We start from the raw sequence: 20,247 nt of genomic DNA, 5'->3' as shown, positions 1-20,247 counted from the left end.
CAGCCCAGCCCTAGAACTGCCTGGCCTGATCATAAGTGTTCCATGGAGATTTTGTTTTTTAATGTAATGAATGATTAAGTCAGCAAATATTTTACATCTGTTGTGTGCTAGGTCCTGTGCCAGGTAGTGATTATGGGCTCTATTCTCAAAGGACTCCCGGTCTCGGTCTGTCACTTACTTTAGAAACAAGTCATCTAGTCAGAGTCAGAAGGGCACTGGAGATCACAAATCTATCCTATCATTACACAGCTGAGGAAACTGAGGCCCAGAGAGGAACTGCCACATGTTAAAGACTACACAGGGAGCAAATTTATTTTCTGCTTCTAAACCAGGTGGTTTAGCCACAGATAGGCCAAGAATACAAACAGACAAGCCTTGCTGGGTTTCCCACTCAGTTGATTACTATTAGACCATTCCCTTTTTCTCCACTCACATTTCTGCGCATTTCCATGGTCTTCATAGAATTTAAGCCTAAAAATAAACAGTTTTCCTTGAGTTTTTGGGTCTTCATTTCTGAAGACTCTCATGTCACAGAAACCTTTAATTAAATAAATCTGTTATGCTTTTTTCTTGCTAACCTGTCTTTTGCTACAGGTGTGTCAGCTGTGACCCTTATGATGGGGAGGAAAGGCACCCCACCTTCTCTGTCCCTACAGTCCCAGTGCCCTAACCAGACTGGGGTTTTCAAAATCCCGGGACACCCACTCTTTGTTTCTTAAGCACTAAACCTATATATAGTAAATGTTTCTGGAAGTTTAACTTCAGATCTTGCTGAAATTTTAAACCCTCAATTTCCAGAGGACCATCGCAAGGTGTTTTTAAAGCCTGGATAGGAATAAGGAATGCTTCCCAGAATGGAGACTTCCAGCAGTTCTTGGGTGCTATTAGCCCCCTTGCCTTCGCTGTAACGGAGACCGCTGTGCCTGCCTCCATTCGCACTTTGGAGACAAAAGAGGAAGGGACTGCCTCCCACGTCCACAGGGACCTGACTTCCACCTCTCTGCCCAGATTTGCTTATGTCACTGTCGCCCCGGGCCGGGGAAGGGGGAACTGAGGGCAAGTCGCGCCCGCCCCTGAAATCCCAGCCGCCTAGCGATTGGCTGCAAGGGCCCCGGCTTGGCCGCGGATTGGTCACACCCGAGGGCTTGAAAGGTGGCTGGGAGCGCCGGACACCTCAGACGGACGGTGGCCAGGGATCAGGCAGCGACTCAGGCGACCCTGAGTGTGCCCCCAGCCCGCCATGGCCCGGCTGCTGCAGGCGTCCTGCCTGCTCTCCCTGCTCCTGGCCGGCTTCCTCCCGCAGAGCCGGGGACAAGATAAGTCGAAGGTGAGTGAGCCTCCGGGCGGGGGGCCAGGAGAACAAACCTAGCCCCTCGGTGTCCAGCGCTTAGTGCAATGCACCCCTTTTCCCAGGCTCCCCGCCAGATGGGCGATCCCCAGGTGCGAGGGACCCCCTGAACCCCTTTTGCCGCCGCGACCCCGCCCCCGACCGTCGTCGTCTTGTAGTCCCATCTGTTGGAGAGCTGAAACCTGGTGCTTCAGGCGGGCAGAATGACTAAGGGAGGAAGGTCTCTTTCCCCCGAGCTCGCACTTTCTCCCCACTGCCACCTTGGGGATCGCCTTGCTACATCTATGTCACCTCCGTGCCTGAGCTGCTCCCCTTCAGTAGGACCTGAGAGGGAGGGCGTCACAGAAAAAATGCCTGGCGTCTGGGTGGGCTGTGCAAGTTCCAAGGGAGACAGACAACGAGAAAGGGGAGAGGCAGCTGGGTGAGCCTGGTCCTGAAGAACTGCTGTGGGGGCTCTTCTAGTCCAGGAATGATACAGGCGGGTAGAAATGGCCACTTGGATTCAGGGCATTGGTAGAAGAGGCAGAGATCAGTGCTAGAAAGAGCTCTGGAGTGGCAGTGCCGAACATTCAGGACCCTGAGTCCTTACCTGTTCCTGGACCCCCGTTTCTCCATCTGCAGGGGGGAGTTTGGGGGTGGGAGTGCATGGGGCACAATGAAGCTGAGGGCCTCAGAGGGGATGCTTGGAGAAGCTGAAAAATCCACAAGCTGTTCTCTGCAATTTCCTCCTCTGGGGCAGCCTCACTACCCAGGACCCACTGTCATTAGCCTGAGGAAACCTGGTAGTTGGAGAAAGCTGGGGACTGCTAATTCAGAAGGAGAGGTAGAATTCTCTGGAGCCTCGGTCTATTTCCAGCAGGTGTGTGGCCCATACCTGGAGTGGGGATATTGAGGCCAAGAGCGGGAAGAGCCAGCATGCTGATCTCCTTGGACAGTGTGTGCCGGGGTGGGCTCTGTAGACCTCTCCTCTACCCACTGAGTGGGAGTGGGTGGGGAAGGAGGCAGAAACCAGGTGTAGGGATAGACTCAAAGAGAGCAATTTCTGTCTCCAACCTCCCAACACGCATAACTCACATTTTTGCAAGCTCTGAGCTTGTGTTTCTAAAATCCTCTGGGCCTTCACTTTAATTAATATCTTACGAGTCTAGGAGTCCGTTTCCAAAATTCTATCCACTTCTCAGGAAGCCCATTGCAAGCACAGGCTTCCTTCCATGTTACTCACCCCCTTTCTGTCCTCAGCCTAAATCCCATTAATCAGCCTCTCCTTGGAGTCAGTCTAAATGGATGTGAAGCCACTTTGTCCAAGCCCCCTCCTTTTTTATCCATCCCTGTTCATAATCCCCAACTCAGAAGGCATTTTCCAGGTCAGGAATGGGGTCGATTTTCAACATTGATGTTGGGGGTGGGCCATAGACAGGCCAGCACCATGGAGTGAGTCCCAACCTCTCAGACTGGGGAGGGTCAAAGAAGGTACGAATTGGGCCCTGCCTCAAGAAGGCTAGCGGGGAGAACCTGGACTCTATGAATAACTCATCATAGCTATGTCTTCTCTGCAGAACTCTGGGGAGGGATAAATGGACTCAAAGAGAATAGGATGGGGATGGTCTAGAAAAGTTTTAGGGTGAGGTATAATCATATCACATACAACTAGTCAGGACTTGCTGGCTAATGAAAGCCTGGACATGCCCATCTCTGCTCCCAAGTTCTTACAGTTGAGATGTCTTAGCTCTGGGTTAGGACCCAACCACTCATCTCACCCCCAACCCCAGGGTAAAGGGATAGGGTTATGGGGCATGTGGAGAATGGAATGGATGAAAGGGGACTCAGCCCCAGAGAGGTGTTTGCCTCCTACCAATTCAAAGGAAGAGGCTAGGGAACAGATGGGGTCCTCCTCTTCTTGCTGCATCCCCTCCCCAGTCCAACTTCAGGCTGCCCAGGCTCCTTGTCTCTACAAAAGGACTGCAGAACCCGGAAAGAGTGACAACTGCTGACGTGCATGGGATCCTAGTAACCGCTGGTTTCTAGGTGACTAAACCTGACAGAGAGAATCATGGAACCACAGGCTGACAGAGTTAAAGGGCCTTTAAGACAGCCCTGAACCTGACTCCATCTTACAATGGAGGAGCCGGAGCCCCAGGAAAGGGGGTCACATGGCATCAGAGACACAGCAAAGCCCAGCACTCAGGTCTCCAGCCTCCCAGACCACTTCTCACAGGTCATATTGATAGCAGTGGTAAGACAGGAGAGGAGAAAGACACAAGACCAGCAGCCCCAGCCAGCCAGAGTCCTGGCTGAGTCCCATCATCCAACTTTCAAGCCACCAGAACCCTCCTCTCTTGCCCAGCTATGGGAGGATTGAGGCACTGTCATGGCCTCTCCCCGTTATCTCCTTCAGCCACTGTTTCAGATGCAGTGCTCTGGGATTCCATGTGCCCAGAGAAGGGAAGGGGACTCATAGAGGACTGAGTTGCAGTGGTCAGTGGGGAGCACAGCTGTGGCTTCTCCACCCGTGGGCCACCTTCTGACCCCCACTATCCCTTGACATGGGATTTTGTTCCAAGAGATTCTATGCCTGTTTTGTTCTGCCAATAGATTCTCCCAACTGTTCTGGGCAGCAGCATGCTTATCTCCCTGGACATTATATGCCCGGACAGTGAAAGTGACTTGCTCAGAGCCACACAGCCAGCAAAAACCAGAAGCGAATGAAATAGGGTTCTCCTTGCCACACCCCCAAACTGAAACTGTGCCCAGAAGCTGGTCCTTCTGTTTACAAGCTCCCATTATTAGGACAACCTGTCATCTCTTTTTCTTCCATGTCTCGGAGTTCATTTTTGGGTCATGGCAGAGTTAAAAAAGTGAACAGGCTATAGAGATGCCCGGCTTTCTGGCCACTAGACCTTTGTGGCGGTCTAGGGTATATGTGTTGTGCCCCAGTCTGTCTGCATTTTAAGGTGGAAATGGCCCCAGCTGGAACGAGGAGCTCCAGGAGCAGGAGGAATGTTGATCTTAGGTCTTGGGCCTGCCTCCAGCACCCACCAAAAGTCACAGGGTGTGGAATATTAGACTCATGTAAAGCAAGAAGTTTGCACCAGTGCCAAGAAGAGAGCTTGCAGCTGCCAGGGAATGGCCTGGCGGAGGAAGCGCAGCCTCGCCCGGCTCAGCAGGCCTGCTTCATGACAGAGGTATCTCTTCTGCATCCTGTGCAGGGGCCACACCCTGCCAGCATGGATCACTCCCTTCACCTGGTCAGGCCCAGGTTCCTTGCCTCAACAGCAAGTTCTCCAGAACTGAGGGGAAGAGAGGGAGTGAATTTGCTGTTCTAACTCCAGCCACCTGTCTCTGCCCTCTCCTGGTCTATAATGCTGCTTTGCATTCCATTTGTTTATTGTCTGCCCACCTTTCAAAGGATATCAAGGCCACAAAGGACCTTAAAGATCACCTTATACAATGGTTTCAAGGTTTTTCCTTTCCCATCACGACCAGCCCACCTGCCAAATTATGTCAATGATGCAATGACAGACATCCTTTCAAGGGTAGTCTCAGAGTTTTGTTGTCTGTGTCAGGGATGAGGTAGAGGCAGAGTAGGCTCATAAGCCACATCCTACTAGCCAGCAGTGAGCCCAGTCCCCCCTTTCCCACTGATCATGATCCTATCAAGCCATCATGGTTGACCTGGTTGAAGAGTTGGTTCGGTTCAAGGTTCTCATTTTATAAACGAGGAAACTCAGGTCCGAAGAAAAGAAAGGGTCAGTCCAAGACCACACAGGGAGTTAATGGCAGACGGACGTGGAGCCCAGGTCTCCCAGCCCACAGTCCACTGTACTCTGTCCCTCCTTGTCCTGGAGGCTGACTGTGAGCAGCAGCTGGGGAGGGAGGAAGGCATAAGGGTCATCACCAGCCTGCTCAGGCCCGGAACATTAACACCTGCAGGTATTGTTGCTTTTCCCTACCTTGCCCAGCCCTTTCCCCCATGCCTGGCTCTCAGTCCTGCTTCCCTATTTGGTAACAACAGCCTCATCTTTCCTGTCCTCCAGATTGGGAGCCTCTGAATGACCATGTCCATACTGCCTCTGCCTCCTTTCTGTTCACTTTTTCCTTCACACTGGCCTAGTTCAGGCTCTCATCCTCAATGGCCTGGAGTATCCCAACAGCCACCCAACCAGTCTCCATCAGCCCGTCCAGGAACCCAGCCATCAGCTTTAGGGCAGTCTCCCTAAATAACTTCAGTAAATATTCTGAAGTTGACATGTGATGTGGAAGTAATTAGCAAAATAAGTCATTCTCTAGGGTTCCATAGCACTCACTTATTAAGTGCTTATTAAGCACTTAAGCACTCACGTATTAAGCACTTAATAGTAAGCACCTAATAAGCACTTATTAAGTGCTTTCAAAATCATTATCTTACACAAGGAATTAGGAGACCTCAGTGCTAGTCCAGTTCCAATTCTCGGGGATGATTTTGAGAAAGTCACTTTCCCTGTTGGGATCTTTCATTCTTTTGAAAATGGAGATGTCCAAGTTCCCTTCCAGCTCTAACTGCTCCTTTTATGGCCTTTCTGTGTTCCAGATGGACTGCCATGGTGGCGTGAGCGGCACCATTTACGAGTACGGAGCCCTCACCATTGATGGGGAGGAGTACATCCCCTTCAAGCAGTACATTGGCAAATACGTCCTCTTTGTCAACGTGGCCAGCTACTGAGGCCTGACGGGCCAATACATTGGTAAGAGCCCACCCTTCCTCCCTGCTTTATTTGGGGCTGTATGGCATATTTCAATCACAGGATCTTTTCTGGTGCACAGGGGGAAGGGTGATGGCAATCATGAGAGTCCAAGCCCCTTTTCCCAGCTCCACCGTGTTCTGTGGTTTTGTGAAGATGATTATATAAGCCTGAGGTCTGATTGCCTCTGGACATGTTCTAGGAGATTCCCAGTTATCTGTCTTCATCTCTGGGCACCTCAACCACCCTAAAGGCAGAGGGATGGAGATTCGGTTTGTGATTAGAGCTCCCTTTGGCTGGAGCATGAGATGGTAACTGGAGCTCCATCTTGCTGAGAATGTCTCATTTTCCCTCAGCCCCATCTGCTTTGGTGCTTCTCTTGGCAGCTCTCTGGAACTCTGGCCTCTGGCAAATTGCCTTGAGGCCCCAGAGTGTATGCATGGTGTAGTGGGATGAAGGGGCAGGCTACATTTCTAATGCCCATTCTAAAATAAACTTTGAAGATGATCTAGTTTAGCCTTCCCCCCTTCTCAATTTACAGATAGGAGACCAAGACTCAGAGTGAAACACAACTTAAGCAGAGTCACAAAGCTATTAGTGGCGGAATGGGGCATTTGGCCCAGGTTTCATGATCTCCTGATATGCTTACTCCTTTCTCCCTAGCTGGGGTAGAATACAGAGGCTAGGGGAACAGGCAACCAAAGGCAAGCGACAGCACCCAGGGGAAAACGCTCTGGGGCTGAGCAGTCTGCTGGCAGGGGGTCAGGGAGGCAAGGACAATTTGACCCTCTATGCTCTGCCTGGCAATCAGGCGAATTCCCGTAAGCGGAAGGACGGTGGTCGCGTGGTCCAGTGGCTGTGAGTGCTCTGTCTGGGATGCTTCTCTCTAGCCTTGGAACAGAGCACAGTGCGTTTGGGCAAGAGATGGGCTGGGTGCTGCTGCAAAAGAGACCAGGGGACACTGAGGAAACTGGGGAGCTGGGCCAGGGCCTCATCTGTGTTCCTGATTTGCCAAAGATTATGGGAGGGTTGTAACCTCACCCCAAAGGTCTCTGCCTTGTATCCAGGGATGGATAGTTCTTGCTCCAGGAAACTCAATCCTGAGGGCCCTGAATGAGTGCTCCAATTGGCCCAGGTGGAGGGCCTTGGCAATGGGCAGGTGACTGACAGCTGATTTGAGGAAGGGTATTCTTTTCCCCCAAACCTCCAATCCATCCTGATTTAGAGTCAAGAGGATAGGACCTGAGTCCCAGCATTGCTGTGAACTCACTGGTGATCTTGGGCAAGTCCCTCCCTTTCTCGGGCCTCAGTAGTTCCAGTGGCACAGCAGGTGAGCTGGGGGAGTGGTGTGGATGAGACAGGGCTCCTTGCCAGGATACTCCCATGTCTGCTCTTTCTCTTTGGCCCAGAACTGAATGCACTACAAGAAGAGCTTGCACCATTTGGTCTGGTCCTTCTCGGCTTTCCCTGCAACCAATTTGGAAAACAGGAACCAGGCGAGAACTCAGAGATCCTTCCCAGCCTCAAGTGAGTGCTCACTCAGCATCCTAAGAAAGCACCTCTCACATGGCCCATGTGTCTTGTATCAACCCCAATTCATGGTGAACATTTATCAGCCACCAAGAACCACTCTCCTCTTCTAGGATCCCCAGTGAAATGAGGGAATGGAAGGGAAGGGACAAAAGAGGGAAAAGGACAGACATGACTAGTTGTGATGTGCATCTGCGGGGAGCACCGAGGTGGGGGGACACTGAAAAGGGACCAGGCTGGAAAGGAAGACCGCGGACTCACATTATGCCTACACCCACTGCACATTCACTGGCTCCTGCTTCCCACTGCGGAATAAATCCAGACCCCCAACACCCCCCTCCCCTGTTCTGTCCCTTCCTCTCATTTCTGAGCCCTGTGCCCACCTCCTTGGAACCCACCTAAGAACATTCCTCAACAGGTATGTCCGACCAGGTGGAGGCTTTGTCCCTAATTTCCAGCTCTTTGAGAAAGGGGATGTGAATGGAGAGAAAGAGCAGAAATTCTACACTTTCCTAAAGGTGAGTGAGCTCCCACCTGTGTTGGCTGGGACTGCAGCCCCTCTTGGCTCCAGTCCACACCATGAAGGCCATGCCACCTCCCCTGCTCCTGGGCTCTTAGGGAATTTCTTGGTATCTATTGTTCCAGCTAGAGGGCTCTGCAGACCCTGACTATTGGCCCATTTTACAGGAAAGGCCCAGAAGGAGGACCCAGAGTGAACATACTAAGGGTTTCACAATCTTCTAGAGCCACAGCTGGCACTGGCAGTCAGTCTTCTAACTCCCAAACTGGGGCTCTTTTCTCAGGGCCAGGCTGTTCTCCCACCCCAGGAAGGTCTAGGAAGGAAGAGGGTCGGGTGGCCTCAAGCAAGGTTGACACTCCTCTCATCCCTGCTCTAGAACTCCTGTCCTCCCACCTCGGAGCTCCTGGGTACATCTGACCGCCTCTTCTGGGAACCCATGAAGGTCCACGACATCCGCTGGAACTTTGAGAAGTTCCTGGTGGGGCCAGATGGTATACCTGTCATGCGCTGGCACCACCGGACCACGATCAGCAACGTCAAGATGGACATCCTGTCCTACATGAGGCGGCAGGCAGCCCTGGGGGTCAAGAGGAAGTAACTGAAGGCTGTCTCATCCCATGTCCACCATGTAGGGGAGGGACTTTGTTCAGGAAGGAATCCGTGTCTCCAACCACACTATCTACCCACCACAGACCCCTTTCCTATCACTCAAGGCCCCAGCCTGGTACAAATGGATGCATACAGTTCTGTGTCTGTACTGCCAGGCATGTGAGTGTGGGTGCATGTGGGTGTTTACACACAGGCCTACAGGTGTGCGTGACTGTGTGTGTGTATGGGTGTACAGCCACGTGTCTACCTATGTGTCTTTCTGGGAATGTGTGCCATCTGTGTGCCTGCAGCTGTGTAATGCTGGAGAATAACCACCTTTCTCTCCAGTTCTCCATTCCAATGATGATAGTTCACTTACACCTAAACCCAAAGGAAAAACCAGCTCGAGGTCCAATTGTTCTGCTGTAATCGATACCTCAACCTTGGGGCCAGCATCTCCCACTGCCTCCAAATATTAGTAACTACCACTGACGTCCCCAGAAGTTTCTGGGTCTACCACACTGCCCAATCCCCAACTCCTCCTTCCTGAAGGGCCCTCCCAAGGCTACATCCCCAGCCCACAGTTCTCCCTGAGAGAGATCAACCTCCCTGAGATCAGCCAAGACAGATGTGAGAGCAAGGGCCACGTACCCCATGTCAGGGGTGGCGTCTTCATGAGGGAGGGGCCCAAAGCCCTTGTGGGCGGACCTCCCCTGAGCCTGTCTGAGGGGCCAGCTCTTAGTGCATTCAGGCTAAGGCCCCTGGGCAGGGATGCCACCCCTGCTGCTTCAGAGGATGTGCCCTCTCCCCTCACTGGTCCATTGGCATGAGACTCACCCCCTGTCTGCCCAGTAAAAGCCTTTCTGCAGCAGCTGAGCCTACTGTGTGTGGTGCTTTTCCAATGGTGGCTGCCCCCGCCTGGGTGGGGAGTGAGGAGGAGAAGGTGGGGCAGGGTAAAGTGGGGAGGATGAGAAAAGAACAAATACAACAACAAAAACTTTTTACAGTGGGTGCAAAGGTAACTGTGGTTTTCGCCATATGGCAAAATCCAAGGCTACCTCCCCACCCCACAATTCTCCGAGATCAGCCAAAGCAGAGTGCAAGGGCCACATAACCTTGTCAGGGGTGGCATCTTCATGAGGGAGGCCCCCTCCGCCACAAAAAAGGGGCAAAAATCACAATTACTTTTGCAACAACCTAATAGCTGGGTGCAGTGGCGCACTCCTATAGCCCCAGCTACTTGGGAGGCTGATGTGGGATTTTGAGGCTATAGTGCGCCGTGACTGAGTCTGTGAATAGCCACTGCACTCCAACCTGGGCAACATAGTGAGACTGTCTCTTAAAAAAAGAGAGAGAGAGAAATTAGAGAATTTGGGTCTCTGCTTTTGGCTCCTACCTTGGCCCACTCTGCTTCTGTCACTCAGCATTGGGAATTTATAAAACCAGTTCTGATCTACTCTCATTCCCTCCCACAGTTCTTCAAGTCAGTTAAGATGAGGTGTTCCGTTTGACAGATGAGGAAACTGAGGCTCACAGAAGGGCCGCGCCTTGCCCCAGGTCTCCTGATGAGTGAGGGGCAGGACTGGAATTTAAACCCAAGTCCCCTGATTCCTGGCCTAGGCTCCTTCGACTGTCCCTGGTTGCCCTACCCTCAGGGAGGCCCTGATATGTCACCATTACTCAAGAGAAAGTAAGAAAGGGAAAGGAAGAAAAGGGGAACAGAAGGAGGGACCCAGGAAAGCAGGGGGTTGATAGGGGAACATTAGTGCATAAATGAACATGAGTCAGAATGTTGATCTTCAACTTGGATTTATGTCCATGATTCGTGCAAATAGCTATCCAGGGATGGACAGCCACCCTAATCTGGGCTTCTGGCACCACAGGCCTCCAGCTGCAGGGTCCAGGGTCTGAACCTCAGGGCCTGGCAGCTTCAGGCTGGGGCCCCTCATCGGACCTGGCTGGCATGACCTTCTCCCATCTGCAATGGCTTCAGCAAGGCTACTGTGAGTGGAGGTGGAGAAGGCCCCAGAGCCAGAACATCCATCATTCTCTTCTGTTCCGGAAACAAACCCACACTTCCCACAGCTCCTCACAGAGGGGTAGGGGTGTGCGTGGGGCAGGTCCTGCTAGAGCTTGAAGCAAAAATTAAACACACACACAAATTGGTCATGGCACCAGAGGGCCTGAAACCATTTCCAGGAGATTTTGAAGGAAGGGGATCTTCACTGCACCCCACTCTTAGGATTGCTGCTCCTGGAGGCTTCTGCAACAGATGGCAGGTCAAAGCTGGACGAGGCCTCTCTCCACTCAGCAGCAGGGAAGTGAGTTTTTCCCAGTCACTCCCATCAGAGTACAAATGAAAGCCTTCTGGGTGGAGCCTCCCCAGTCTTGTAAACAGCTCGGTTCAGGGACTGGTGTACAAGCTGGCCACCCATCTCAGCCTCTCATCCAGCTGAGGCTCTGGCCACACCGTGCAAGTGGCTTCTAGTTTTTCGGCAATCTGAGGTCAGCTGGCTCTGCAAGATGAAGGTGGAGCCAAATGACACAATCTGGTCTCACTGAGGCCTCTCACGGTCATTTTTTGGAGACTCTAAATAAACAAAAATTTTGAGGACTTCATGATTATGTGGTCGAGTGAGTTTCAAAGTCTCTTATGGAATGCAATACGGGAACAGTGAAAATAACAGCTAGGGTTACGGGGTGCTACCAAGCGCCAGGGCTAAGTACCTTAGGTACGCTGGTCATGTAATCTTCCCCCAGCCCTATGAAGAAGGCAGGTTATTACCCCATTGTAGAAGAGGGAACTGGGACACTAAGAGGTTTTGAATGACTTGCTCATAGCTCCAGGTCCAGGAAGTAGTGGGGCTAGGATTTGAACCCAATCTGGCTCCAGACCCCGGAAGTGGAGCAGTTCTGGGGAGGGAGCCCCTCCCCTTAAACCAACCTCTACCACTCATCAAAGCAGCCTCTAAGGGGTTCCACTGAACTCGTGGGGCTCTTCAGGGAAAAACAGAAAATGACCGAGCAGTCCAATCCTTTCTTCCAAACACCAAATCCTCCAAATCACAACCCCTCCAAGGTATCCATCCCATGGCCTTTACTCACACACCTTCTGCAAAGGGACACTCGCTACCTCCCAGAGCTGGTTCCATTTCTGCACAACTGTGTCCCTTAGAAAGTTCCTCTTCATGCTGTGATGGACCTGACCTCCCTGTCATTCCCACCCACTAGTTATAATTGTGTTCCCAGAAGTCCCACAGGCGAGGCACTGCCTTGTGTCCCATGAGAGCTCTGCAGGGAGCAATGGCAGTTGCTAAGGTCCCAGTCTTTTGACGAGTGGACACAACTCCCAGCTCTTCAGCCTTTCATGGTGGACACCATGGTCAGGGGAGCTTTTCAAACAGAAATATGGTCATACCACTCTGCCTTAAAAATGTCCAGTGACTACACATTACGCTGAGGATAAGACCCAGGCCTCCCACCAAGCTCTGCAGGCCTGCACGGTCAGGGCCTGGCTATATCCTGAACCTTGCATTGCCCCTCTCTTTCCCCACCTTGTTCTTGGCTCCAGCCACACTGGTCTTCCCTCTGATCCTCAAATCGGCTTCCCTACTTCCCCTCCTCCCACCAAGGCCTCTGCATTTGTCGTGTTCTCTGCAAAAGCATGACACTCCTACCTCTCCACCTAACTAGTGCCACTCATTCTGAGAGTCTCAACTCAAATGCTGCCGCCTATGGGAAGCTCTCCTAAGCCCCCAGTCTAGGTCGGCTTCCTCTGCTATTTTCTCCCACAGAAACCTGCTCTTCTTCCTTTAGGGCACTCGAGTGCAGCCTGTCTGTGTGGTGTCTGTTTAGCCATTTCTGCCTCCCTCATTAGACATTATGCTGTATAAGGGCAAGGACCGTATCTGCTTCTGTTCTCTTGGCATCCATAGCACCTAGCACAATGCCTGGCATTTAGATAATGCACTAGAATGAATGGTTTCAGCCCCCCTCACTCTGTGGCTGCCATCGCTCTCCATTCAACACTGTTTTGAAAAGCTGGGCCTCTCCTCCACCAAGATTAGAAAGTAACAATATCACCCCAGACTTAGGCAATGCTGGCAGATGAGACGTTATCTCCCCCAGGGAGGACCAAGACTCAGGACTCGGGGCTCACCTGGTTCTGTAGGCCTGGCTGTGGGAGAGTCCATCATTTGGGAGCTCTGATTTGGATTTCGAACCCCTCCACAGGGTAGACGCCAGGTGTATTCCGGCTGCGACAAAACTGGTGCTTAATAATCAATAACCACACCCGAAAATTACAATAGTACCTACTGTGCCAGGACAATACTAAATCTATATTAGTCAAGTATAAGTGAATCTTTATAACAACTCAGGCTGGCACTCCCATTTCACAGGTAAGGAATCTGAGGCTCAGAGGGGATAACTTGCTGAAGGTCATCCAGCAAGGAGAATGGCTAAGCTTGGATTTGAATCCAGATCTTTCTAAATCCAGAGCCAACCTCTTAAGCGCCGTACTATACTCTGGTGTTTAAAGATGTGTACCAAGAATGTTCATATGGGAGAAGCTGAAAAGGAGGCCAGCCAGGAGGTTTCCGTAATGGTCCAGGGGAGAGCTGGGACGCCTAAGGTGGGGCTGTGGCAGAGGACTGGGGAAAAGTAATAGCAGATCTTTGGAGGAAGAATGGTAAGAAGGGAAAAGAGGCCAGGCGCAGTGGTGCACGCCTGTAATCCTAGCACTTTGGGAGGCTGAGGCAGGTGGATCACCTGATGTCAGGAGTTCGAGACCAGCCTGGCCAACATGGAGAAACCCTGTCTCTACCAAAAATACAAAAAATTAGCCAAGCGTGGTGGTGCATGCCTGTAATCCCAGCTACTTGGGAGGCTGAGGCAGAACAGCTTGAACCTGGGAGGCAGAGGTTGCAATGAGCTGAGATCACGTCACTGCACTCCAGCATGGGCAAAGAAGAGTGAAACTCCATCTCGAAAAAAAAAAAAAAGAAAAGAAAAAGGGAAAAGAAAATAAAAAAAGAGAGAGAGGAGGAAAGGAGGGGAGGGGAAGGGAGGGGAGGGAAGAGGAGGGGACAGGAGGAGACAGGAGGGGACAGGAGGGGAGAGGAGGGGAGATGAGGGGAAGGAGGGGAGTGGAGAGAAAAGGGAAGGAAAGAGAGAGAAACATGGTGAGGCTCTGGAACCTGGTTACATGCGAAAGTTATAAGAAAAAGCAAATCCAAACTCTGATACCCCTGGCCTGGGGCCTGGAGGGAGTCCTCCTTCCTACCCTGCACTGTTACTCAGCCTTCTCTGTCCTACACCAGTGACCCTGAACAGCTGTGGGGCAGCCTGCGGGATGGTGGCCAGACCCCTGCCCCTGGGTAGCAGGCCAGAGCCAGGCCCTGGACACCCACCTGCCACCATGGTGCTGTTTAGCTCAGAAGGATGCAGTTTCTGACCCCCTCACTTAACCTTCCTCTCTGCAAGGTGTCTGGGGCAGCCTCTGTGTGTGCCCTGGAGCAAGGGAGGGACACAGACTCACCAGATGGAAGAGGCGGGAGTTGGGGAGTGGGGGCGGGTGCTCCATGGCCATGGGGGGAGGTGGGTAGCGGATCTGGGACCAGTCCTCAAAGCCATGGTGTGGCACCATGGCTGGCATGGGCGGGTAGGCGTAGGGGTAGGCCCCGCAGAGATGTTCCGGGTGGGGCTCCACGTGGTAGCGCTCTCCCGAGGCCTGCAAGAAAGGCTCACATCTGGCTTTGGCCTGCAACAGGCTGTACGGGACACCCACCTCATCACCGTCTCTCTAATTAGAACGTTAGCTCTCTGAAGGCCAGCAGGCTAGGTACCAAAGGCTGGTACGTGGTCATGAAAGGCTGCTACATGGGTACAGAAATCTGGATACATGGGTATAGAAGGCTGGATATATGAGCATGGAAGGCTGCATGGGCATGGAAGGCTGGGTACATATGCATGGAAGGTTGTGACATGGGCACAGAAGGCTGGTACATGGGCACGAAAGGCTGGTACATGGGCACGGAAGGCTGGTACATGGGCGCAGAAGGCTGGTACATGGGCAGGGAAGGCTGGTACATGGACACGGATGTCTGGGTACATGGGCATGGAAGGCTGGGCACATGAGCATGGGGGGCTGGGCACATGGGCACAGAAGGCTCATACACGGGCATGGAAGGCTGGTAAATGGACACAGAAGGCTGGGCACATGGGCACGGAAGGCTGGTACATGCAAATGGAAGGCTTGTACATGGACACGGAAGGCTGGGCATGGGCACAAAAGGCTGGTACATGGCACGGAGAGCTGGTACATGGGCACAGAAAGTTAGATACATGGGCATGGAAGGCTCACACTTGGGCACAGAAGGTGGGTACATGGACACGGAAGGCTCATACAAAGCCAAAGAAGGCTAGTCACATGGGCACAGAAGGGTGCCACCTGGACACAGAATGTCAACATTGATGACAGCTAACGCATCGTAAGCACTGTCTCTGTACCAATACCGCTCTAAGGCTCTTCCTGTATTACTCATCAGTTAGTTAGTAGAGAATGTCCCCACACCCGAGCACACACTGTGCGTCCATCAGGCTAGTTCCCTGAGGAAGGTGAGATGATGTCAGTGCTGCCACCTCCCTCAGGCCTCCTCACCTTTGCTTTCCTCTTCTGCTGTCTGTTGGCTTCTCTTGCCTTCTCCTCATCTTTGAATGCTTTTAGCTGAGAGAAGGGAGAGAGAAAAGACTGTCAGCAAGGTGGTTTCTGGCCAGGCCCGGATCCAGGGCCTAACCAGTGGAGAGCACTGCCCGGCTGACGCTTCCCGCCAGGCCACCATGCATGGGCCAGGCCTGGGAAAGGGCCCTGAGGGCCGAGCGCAGCCCAGGCTGTTGCTGCAGGCCACCTGCTCGTCACAGTGGTCTGTGCGCAGGTCAAGAGGGTTCACGTGAACCTCGCTGCTTCTGTGCTAACATCTTTTAGTTCCATTCTGGGAGAGTAAAGCCCTAGAACTGACTGTGGAAAGTCAGAGGTACAGGTATCTTAGAGTAAACCTCGTCATTGTACAAGGCAAGAGTCAGAGAGGGGAAGGGCCTTGCCGAGGTCAAATATGATTGCAGAGCTGGAGAGAAGCAGTGAGTGTCCCGACATCCAGCCTCACCAGGGCCCTCCAATCCATACCCCTCTCCCAATGAGGACAGGCCAGTCGCCCTTCCTGGGTCCAGTCACTCTCACCTGGGCATTCGACAGGGTGACCTGGGCCTGCAGCTTCTCCACTTGCTTCTTCAGCTCTTCCTTCTCCTCATTCATGCGCTCACGATCACTGCGCTCTCTCTGGAAGTCCTCCTCGAAGATCTTCACCTGGTGTGGAGGGAGGATGAAGAGAGGGAGTGGGATGGCCTGAGTGGGGATTTCTCCTCAGGCCCAGACTCCCATGCGTCCTACTGGGGTCACAGATGGCAGAGCTGGGGGTCGCCGTGGAGAGTGGGACAGGTGCGCCTCCAGCCCCCACCTTAACTTCAAACAGAGTAGTTCTGTGTCCCTCTATTTTACATTCTGGGCCCCAAGGTAGGACTTTATTTGAACAAAGGATATACGGCTTTAAAAGCAAGGTTGAAAGCCATCAACCAGTACAATCCTTTCACTCTGCTGAGAACCACAGGGGCAGTGACCACAGAACCAGAGTTTGGTGGAGACCGGAGTTTGGGTCTGCTGGCTCTGAGGGTAGAGACCCTACAAACTCTGCTCGGGCTCCGGGGTGCCCCGGCAGAGGTAGGTTGGGTGGGGCCTGCCTCTGTCTCTTAGCCTGTAGTTTCACATGCTTAGTGCAGATCAGCTGAGACACTGGCTAGGTTCAAGGCGGTTTAGGAGGATCAAAAGCATAGGATTAAATAGCAGGGAGACAATGGGAGAGCCACAACCTTTTCATTTCCTTTCACCCCAATCCTTCTGTGTCCCTCAGGGCTAGTAAGTCTTTAATACCATTCTAGTACCTGCCAATCTCCTTTAAAAAAAGGGGAAAAGAACTCTAGTTCAGAGTCTTCATCTGGCAAGAGTATCTGGCTAGAGTTTAATAACATTGTTTTTATTGTGTTTATCGCTTACAGTTACTTTCTACTTGTGACAAATAATAAATGTGTTTTTCCATTTACAGTAGTGATATACAGCTCCCTTTTAAATTCATTTATTTAGAATGTATTTTTTCAATACTAGGTAAATGATAGCATGTGTGGGGCGCAGAGATGGCTAAATCATAAAGGTGGTAGAGGAATGACTTAAGCTAGGGCTATGGTGCTGGAAAGGATAAACGTAGAGCCAGACGGGGGCCCTGGCCAATGGCCAGAAAGTGGATTACTAATTACAAGTTCCACGCGATTCCAAGCCGTCTGGGCCCTCAGGAAAGCTCCAGCTCCCACTGAGCACCTCCCACCTGATTTCCTCCCGGAAGCCTCACCTGCTGTTTCAGCAACTCATTCTGCGTGACCAGCTCCTGTTTCCTTAGGAGGGCCCCTGCTCCTTCTGGGCTACCAAATGCTGTTGGTGGAGAGGATGGTGGGGTTTGGATGCTCAGTGCTTCCTCCAGGGCCTGGAATCAGGGAAAGAAAAGACAGGACCATCAGCAGGAACCCCTGGAAATCAGGGCCCTTTGGAGGGGTCATCCTCAGGGACCTCCTTCCTAATAATAATGATACTAATAATAGCCACCACCATTAATGGCACTGTGCAGAAGATCCAATGAAATATGTGTAGAATGCTAAACAATAGGGTAGCACTGGATCTTCTGCACGGTGCCACGAAGAAAAAAAGTCTATGATCATCATCCTCATTTTACAGATGTGAAAACCGAGGCTCAGAGACCTGAAGGGACTTGTCCAAGGTCACACAGTTAGTAAGCGGCAGAGCACAGACTCAAGCTCAGCACATGCTCTTACCCAGCAGGCTAAACTGGTTGTCATGTAGAAGGGGAAATCTCCCCTTCCCTGAACAGGTGTGGCTCAATTCTTAGCATCCAGACCTAGAAGGAAGATTAAGTCCTCCGGGGGAAGCTTGAGTCTCCCCAACAGCTGGCCTGCCCTGAGATTCTTCAGCTTCAGCAACCCATTCCCATCCAAACCACCCCTTCCATCCCCAACACTTCCGTATGTAGAGAAGACTGGATTTAATTTCTACTTAGTTAATATTTTCCCTTTCTAACCCTGAAAGTGGGCTGAAATATCACCAGATAACATTTTGAAAATAAAAAAAAGTACTCTTAATCTATCAGGTTCACAAAATACTTTTCTTTATATAAACAGTGTGCTCACATCTCCTTAAAGGTTTCAGTTAACCGTGTTTCCCCTTGAACTCTGTTAACATGTTACTCAGAACTCTGGAACATGTCTCAAGACTGGTCACCCTGGACTTCAGCCCCAGGACAGCAGGGCCACCCCTCACATGCCTTAGCATCGCCCATGGGCCTCCCTGGACCATGGGGAGATAGAGACCTGGCCCAACTTGGACTCAGGCTTCCACTTGGTCTCCTCAGCTCCCCTAGACATGCAAAGAAACTGCAGGACCGAGATTAAATTCAGGATGCTCCGAGGGCAAGTTATGGCTCCACTTTATCTTCCTACTCCACCCTACTTTTTAGATGAAAAGACTGAGGTCCAGGGACAGGGAGATGCCTGAGGTCATGAGCAAAGAAGGCCACATGCCCTGCATTACTCATCCACATGGTGTCTGTCCCCAGCTCTGCCAAGAAAACCTCCAAGGTCATCTTTATGATCAGCAGCACGGACAATTCTCTGCCTCTATTTAGAGCCCCAAGTCCCCCAGCTCAGGACAGATGGCTTTTCTTTCTCTGGAAACAGGTCAAGGGCCCCAGACTTGGCATAATCAGTGTTTACAAAACACCAAAACCAAAAAGAAAGGGTCTCCCCAGCAGGCCTAGGAATGCTCAACTCATGCCAGAGTCCACTGTGACCAGGGTCAGGAGGCAGAGGGAAAGAAAAACAATTAGCACGAAAGGAAAAGCTGAGCCATGAACTTAACTCCTCCAGGCCCTCAGAGAACGTTTCCTTTCAAAGCTCCCTCCCGTCAGCTTGTATCTTTGAAACCCTGCTGGAAGGTAGGCAGAGCCAGAGCCATTCCCACCAGGGCTCAGATGGCAAAACAACTGGAGAGGCTGGAGAGGCTAAGCTGGGACTAGACCACTCCGCTTGGCTCAGACCACACGGTTTCTGGTTTCCCCAGCCTCCACCCTGGGGGCCCCGTCTCCCTGGATCCCACTGCACAAGGGCGGGCCCCTCAGCCCGTGCTCCTCCACTCCCTTCAGTGTTTGCTGAACACGTGCTCAATGGCAGGAGCTGTGCAAGGCACCCAGGGTGTACACCTTGGTGAAGGTGTGCACCTCCCACCGCCAGATGGGAAGACAGAATTAAATAAGTGATGACGAGCCATGAGACGGAGTGTCAGAGAAGTTGCTGGGACCTCAGGAGCACAGACCAGGGCAACCTGAAGGAGGTTCAGGGAAGGCTTTGCTGAGCAAGTGAAGGTAAAGCGAACCCTGACAAGCAGGGTGGGCAGGTGAGGCATAAGAGGAAGAGTGTACCTCCAGAGGGATGGGTGACACAGGCTCATCCAAGGGCTGAGTCACTCTGAGTGTGGGAGGCAATGGCAGAGCAGGCGGGAAACAGGATGCCAGTTCACTGACTGGGGGTTACCCTTCCTGAGCTGAATGGTTGGGGGTGCCAGTGATGGGGTAGGCATTGCAGCTGGATTCAAGGGACCCCTGCCCAGCCAAGGGACCCGGGCCAAGACACCCACCTTGTTGAGCCGCTGGATCTCCTTTTCCTGGTACTCACGCTGCCGGGTGAGCGGGCTCAGCTGATCCTGCAGGTACTTGACCTTTTGGCGCAGCTCCTTGGCCTCTGCTGTCAGCTGCTCCTTGTCGGTCTGCAGGGAACACAGGATTGGTAAGCTGGCTAGGGATGGCCTCTCCAGGAGGCCTCGGACTCCGTCCTGCCTGGCCCAGCTCCTACCTTCTCCCCTGGCCATCACTCCACAATGCTCACATGCAAGGCACCTGGGGTCGGTGCAGTAATGTCCATCTGGTCCTGCCCTCAATTATTGTGTGTCAATTTAAAATAATAATTTAAAAAAAGAAAAAGCAGCAGCTCAGTTGAGTAGAAGACCCTGGATTCTGACACCAGTTCATTCACTAAGCAGTTGAGACCCCCGGCACTGCCACAGCCCTCTCTTGTCTAAACTTACCTACCCGTCACAGGTACGGGGTTCCTAACGTGAGTCACACAGAGGCCTCAGGAGGGCTGTGAGCCCCAAAACTGAAAGCAGAATTTTGTCTGTGTGTAATCTGCTAGAAAGAAAAGCCATAGTTCTGACCATATTCACATGGGGGTCTTCCGTGATCCACAGAAAGTGATAAACTACTGATAATCCCTAACAGACACTTCAGCTCGTATAGCCTTGGAGCCTAGAGGGGAGATGACACGCCCAGAGAGCACTGTGGCATAAGGCAGAGCGTGCTCCTCCAGAAAGAAAC

At 52.1% G+C, this 20,247-nt stretch overlaps 3 protein-coding genes across 9 annotated transcripts in view; 1 reads left to right on the top strand and 2 right to left on the bottom strand.

The window, feature by feature from the left end:
• Positions 1 to 1,952, bottom strand: part of RPS14 (ribosomal protein S14) — a 520,685-nt gene extending 518,733 nt beyond the window's left edge. The window contains exon 1 of the mRNA XM_050793699.1: positions 1,949 to 1,952. The gene's annotated coding sequence lies outside the window, so the exon portion shown is untranslated. The remainder of the gene's footprint in view (positions 1 to 1,948) is intronic.
• GPX3 (glutathione peroxidase 3) lies at positions 1,004 to 9,580 on the top strand. The gene is made up of 5 exons (XM_050793696.1): positions 1,004 to 1,327; positions 5,916 to 6,069; positions 7,476 to 7,593; positions 8,015 to 8,114; positions 8,493 to 9,580. The coding sequence occupies exons 1-5, from the start codon at positions 1,241 to 1,243 to the stop codon at positions 8,712 to 8,714; spliced, it is 681 nt and encodes a 226-aa protein (XP_050649653.1). The 5' UTR covers positions 1,004 to 1,240; the 3' UTR covers positions 8,715 to 9,580.
• Positions 9,581 to 10,500: 920 nt separating this feature from the next.
• TNIP1 (TNFAIP3 interacting protein 1) overlaps positions 10,501 to 20,247 on the bottom strand; it is a 52,838-nt gene continuing 43,091 nt past the window's right edge. For 2 of the 7 annotated variants that reach the window (XM_050793653.1, XM_050793657.1), the window contains 7 exons: positions 19,512 to 19,640; positions 17,161 to 17,292; positions 15,942 to 16,067; positions 15,366 to 15,431; positions 14,244 to 14,435; positions 12,864 to 12,960; positions 10,501 to 11,294 (listed from right to left, as the gene is read on the bottom strand). In XM_050793653.1, coding sequence (XP_050649610.1) covers positions 11,260 to 11,294; positions 12,864 to 12,960; positions 14,244 to 14,435; positions 15,366 to 15,431; positions 15,942 to 16,067; positions 17,161 to 17,292; positions 19,512 to 19,640 — 777 coding nt within the window. In that variant the 3' untranslated portion in view covers positions 10,501 to 11,259. Of the gene's footprint in view, positions 11,295 to 12,863; positions 12,978 to 13,007; positions 13,690 to 14,243; positions 14,436 to 15,365; positions 15,432 to 15,941; positions 16,068 to 17,160; positions 17,293 to 19,511; positions 19,641 to 20,247 lie in introns of those variants that run through there. The other 5 variants (XM_050793654.1, XM_050793658.1, XM_050793655.1 and 2 more) reach the window with 4 other exon arrangements.

This window comes from Macaca thibetana, chromosome 6, assembly GCF_024542745.1.
Source record: "Macaca thibetana thibetana isolate TM-01 chromosome 6, ASM2454274v1, whole genome shotgun sequence".
NCBI classification, from domain to species: domain Eukaryota; kingdom Metazoa; phylum Chordata; class Mammalia; order Primates; family Cercopithecidae; genus Macaca; species Macaca thibetana.
This window is presented reverse-complemented; position numbering and strand designations above follow the sequence as displayed.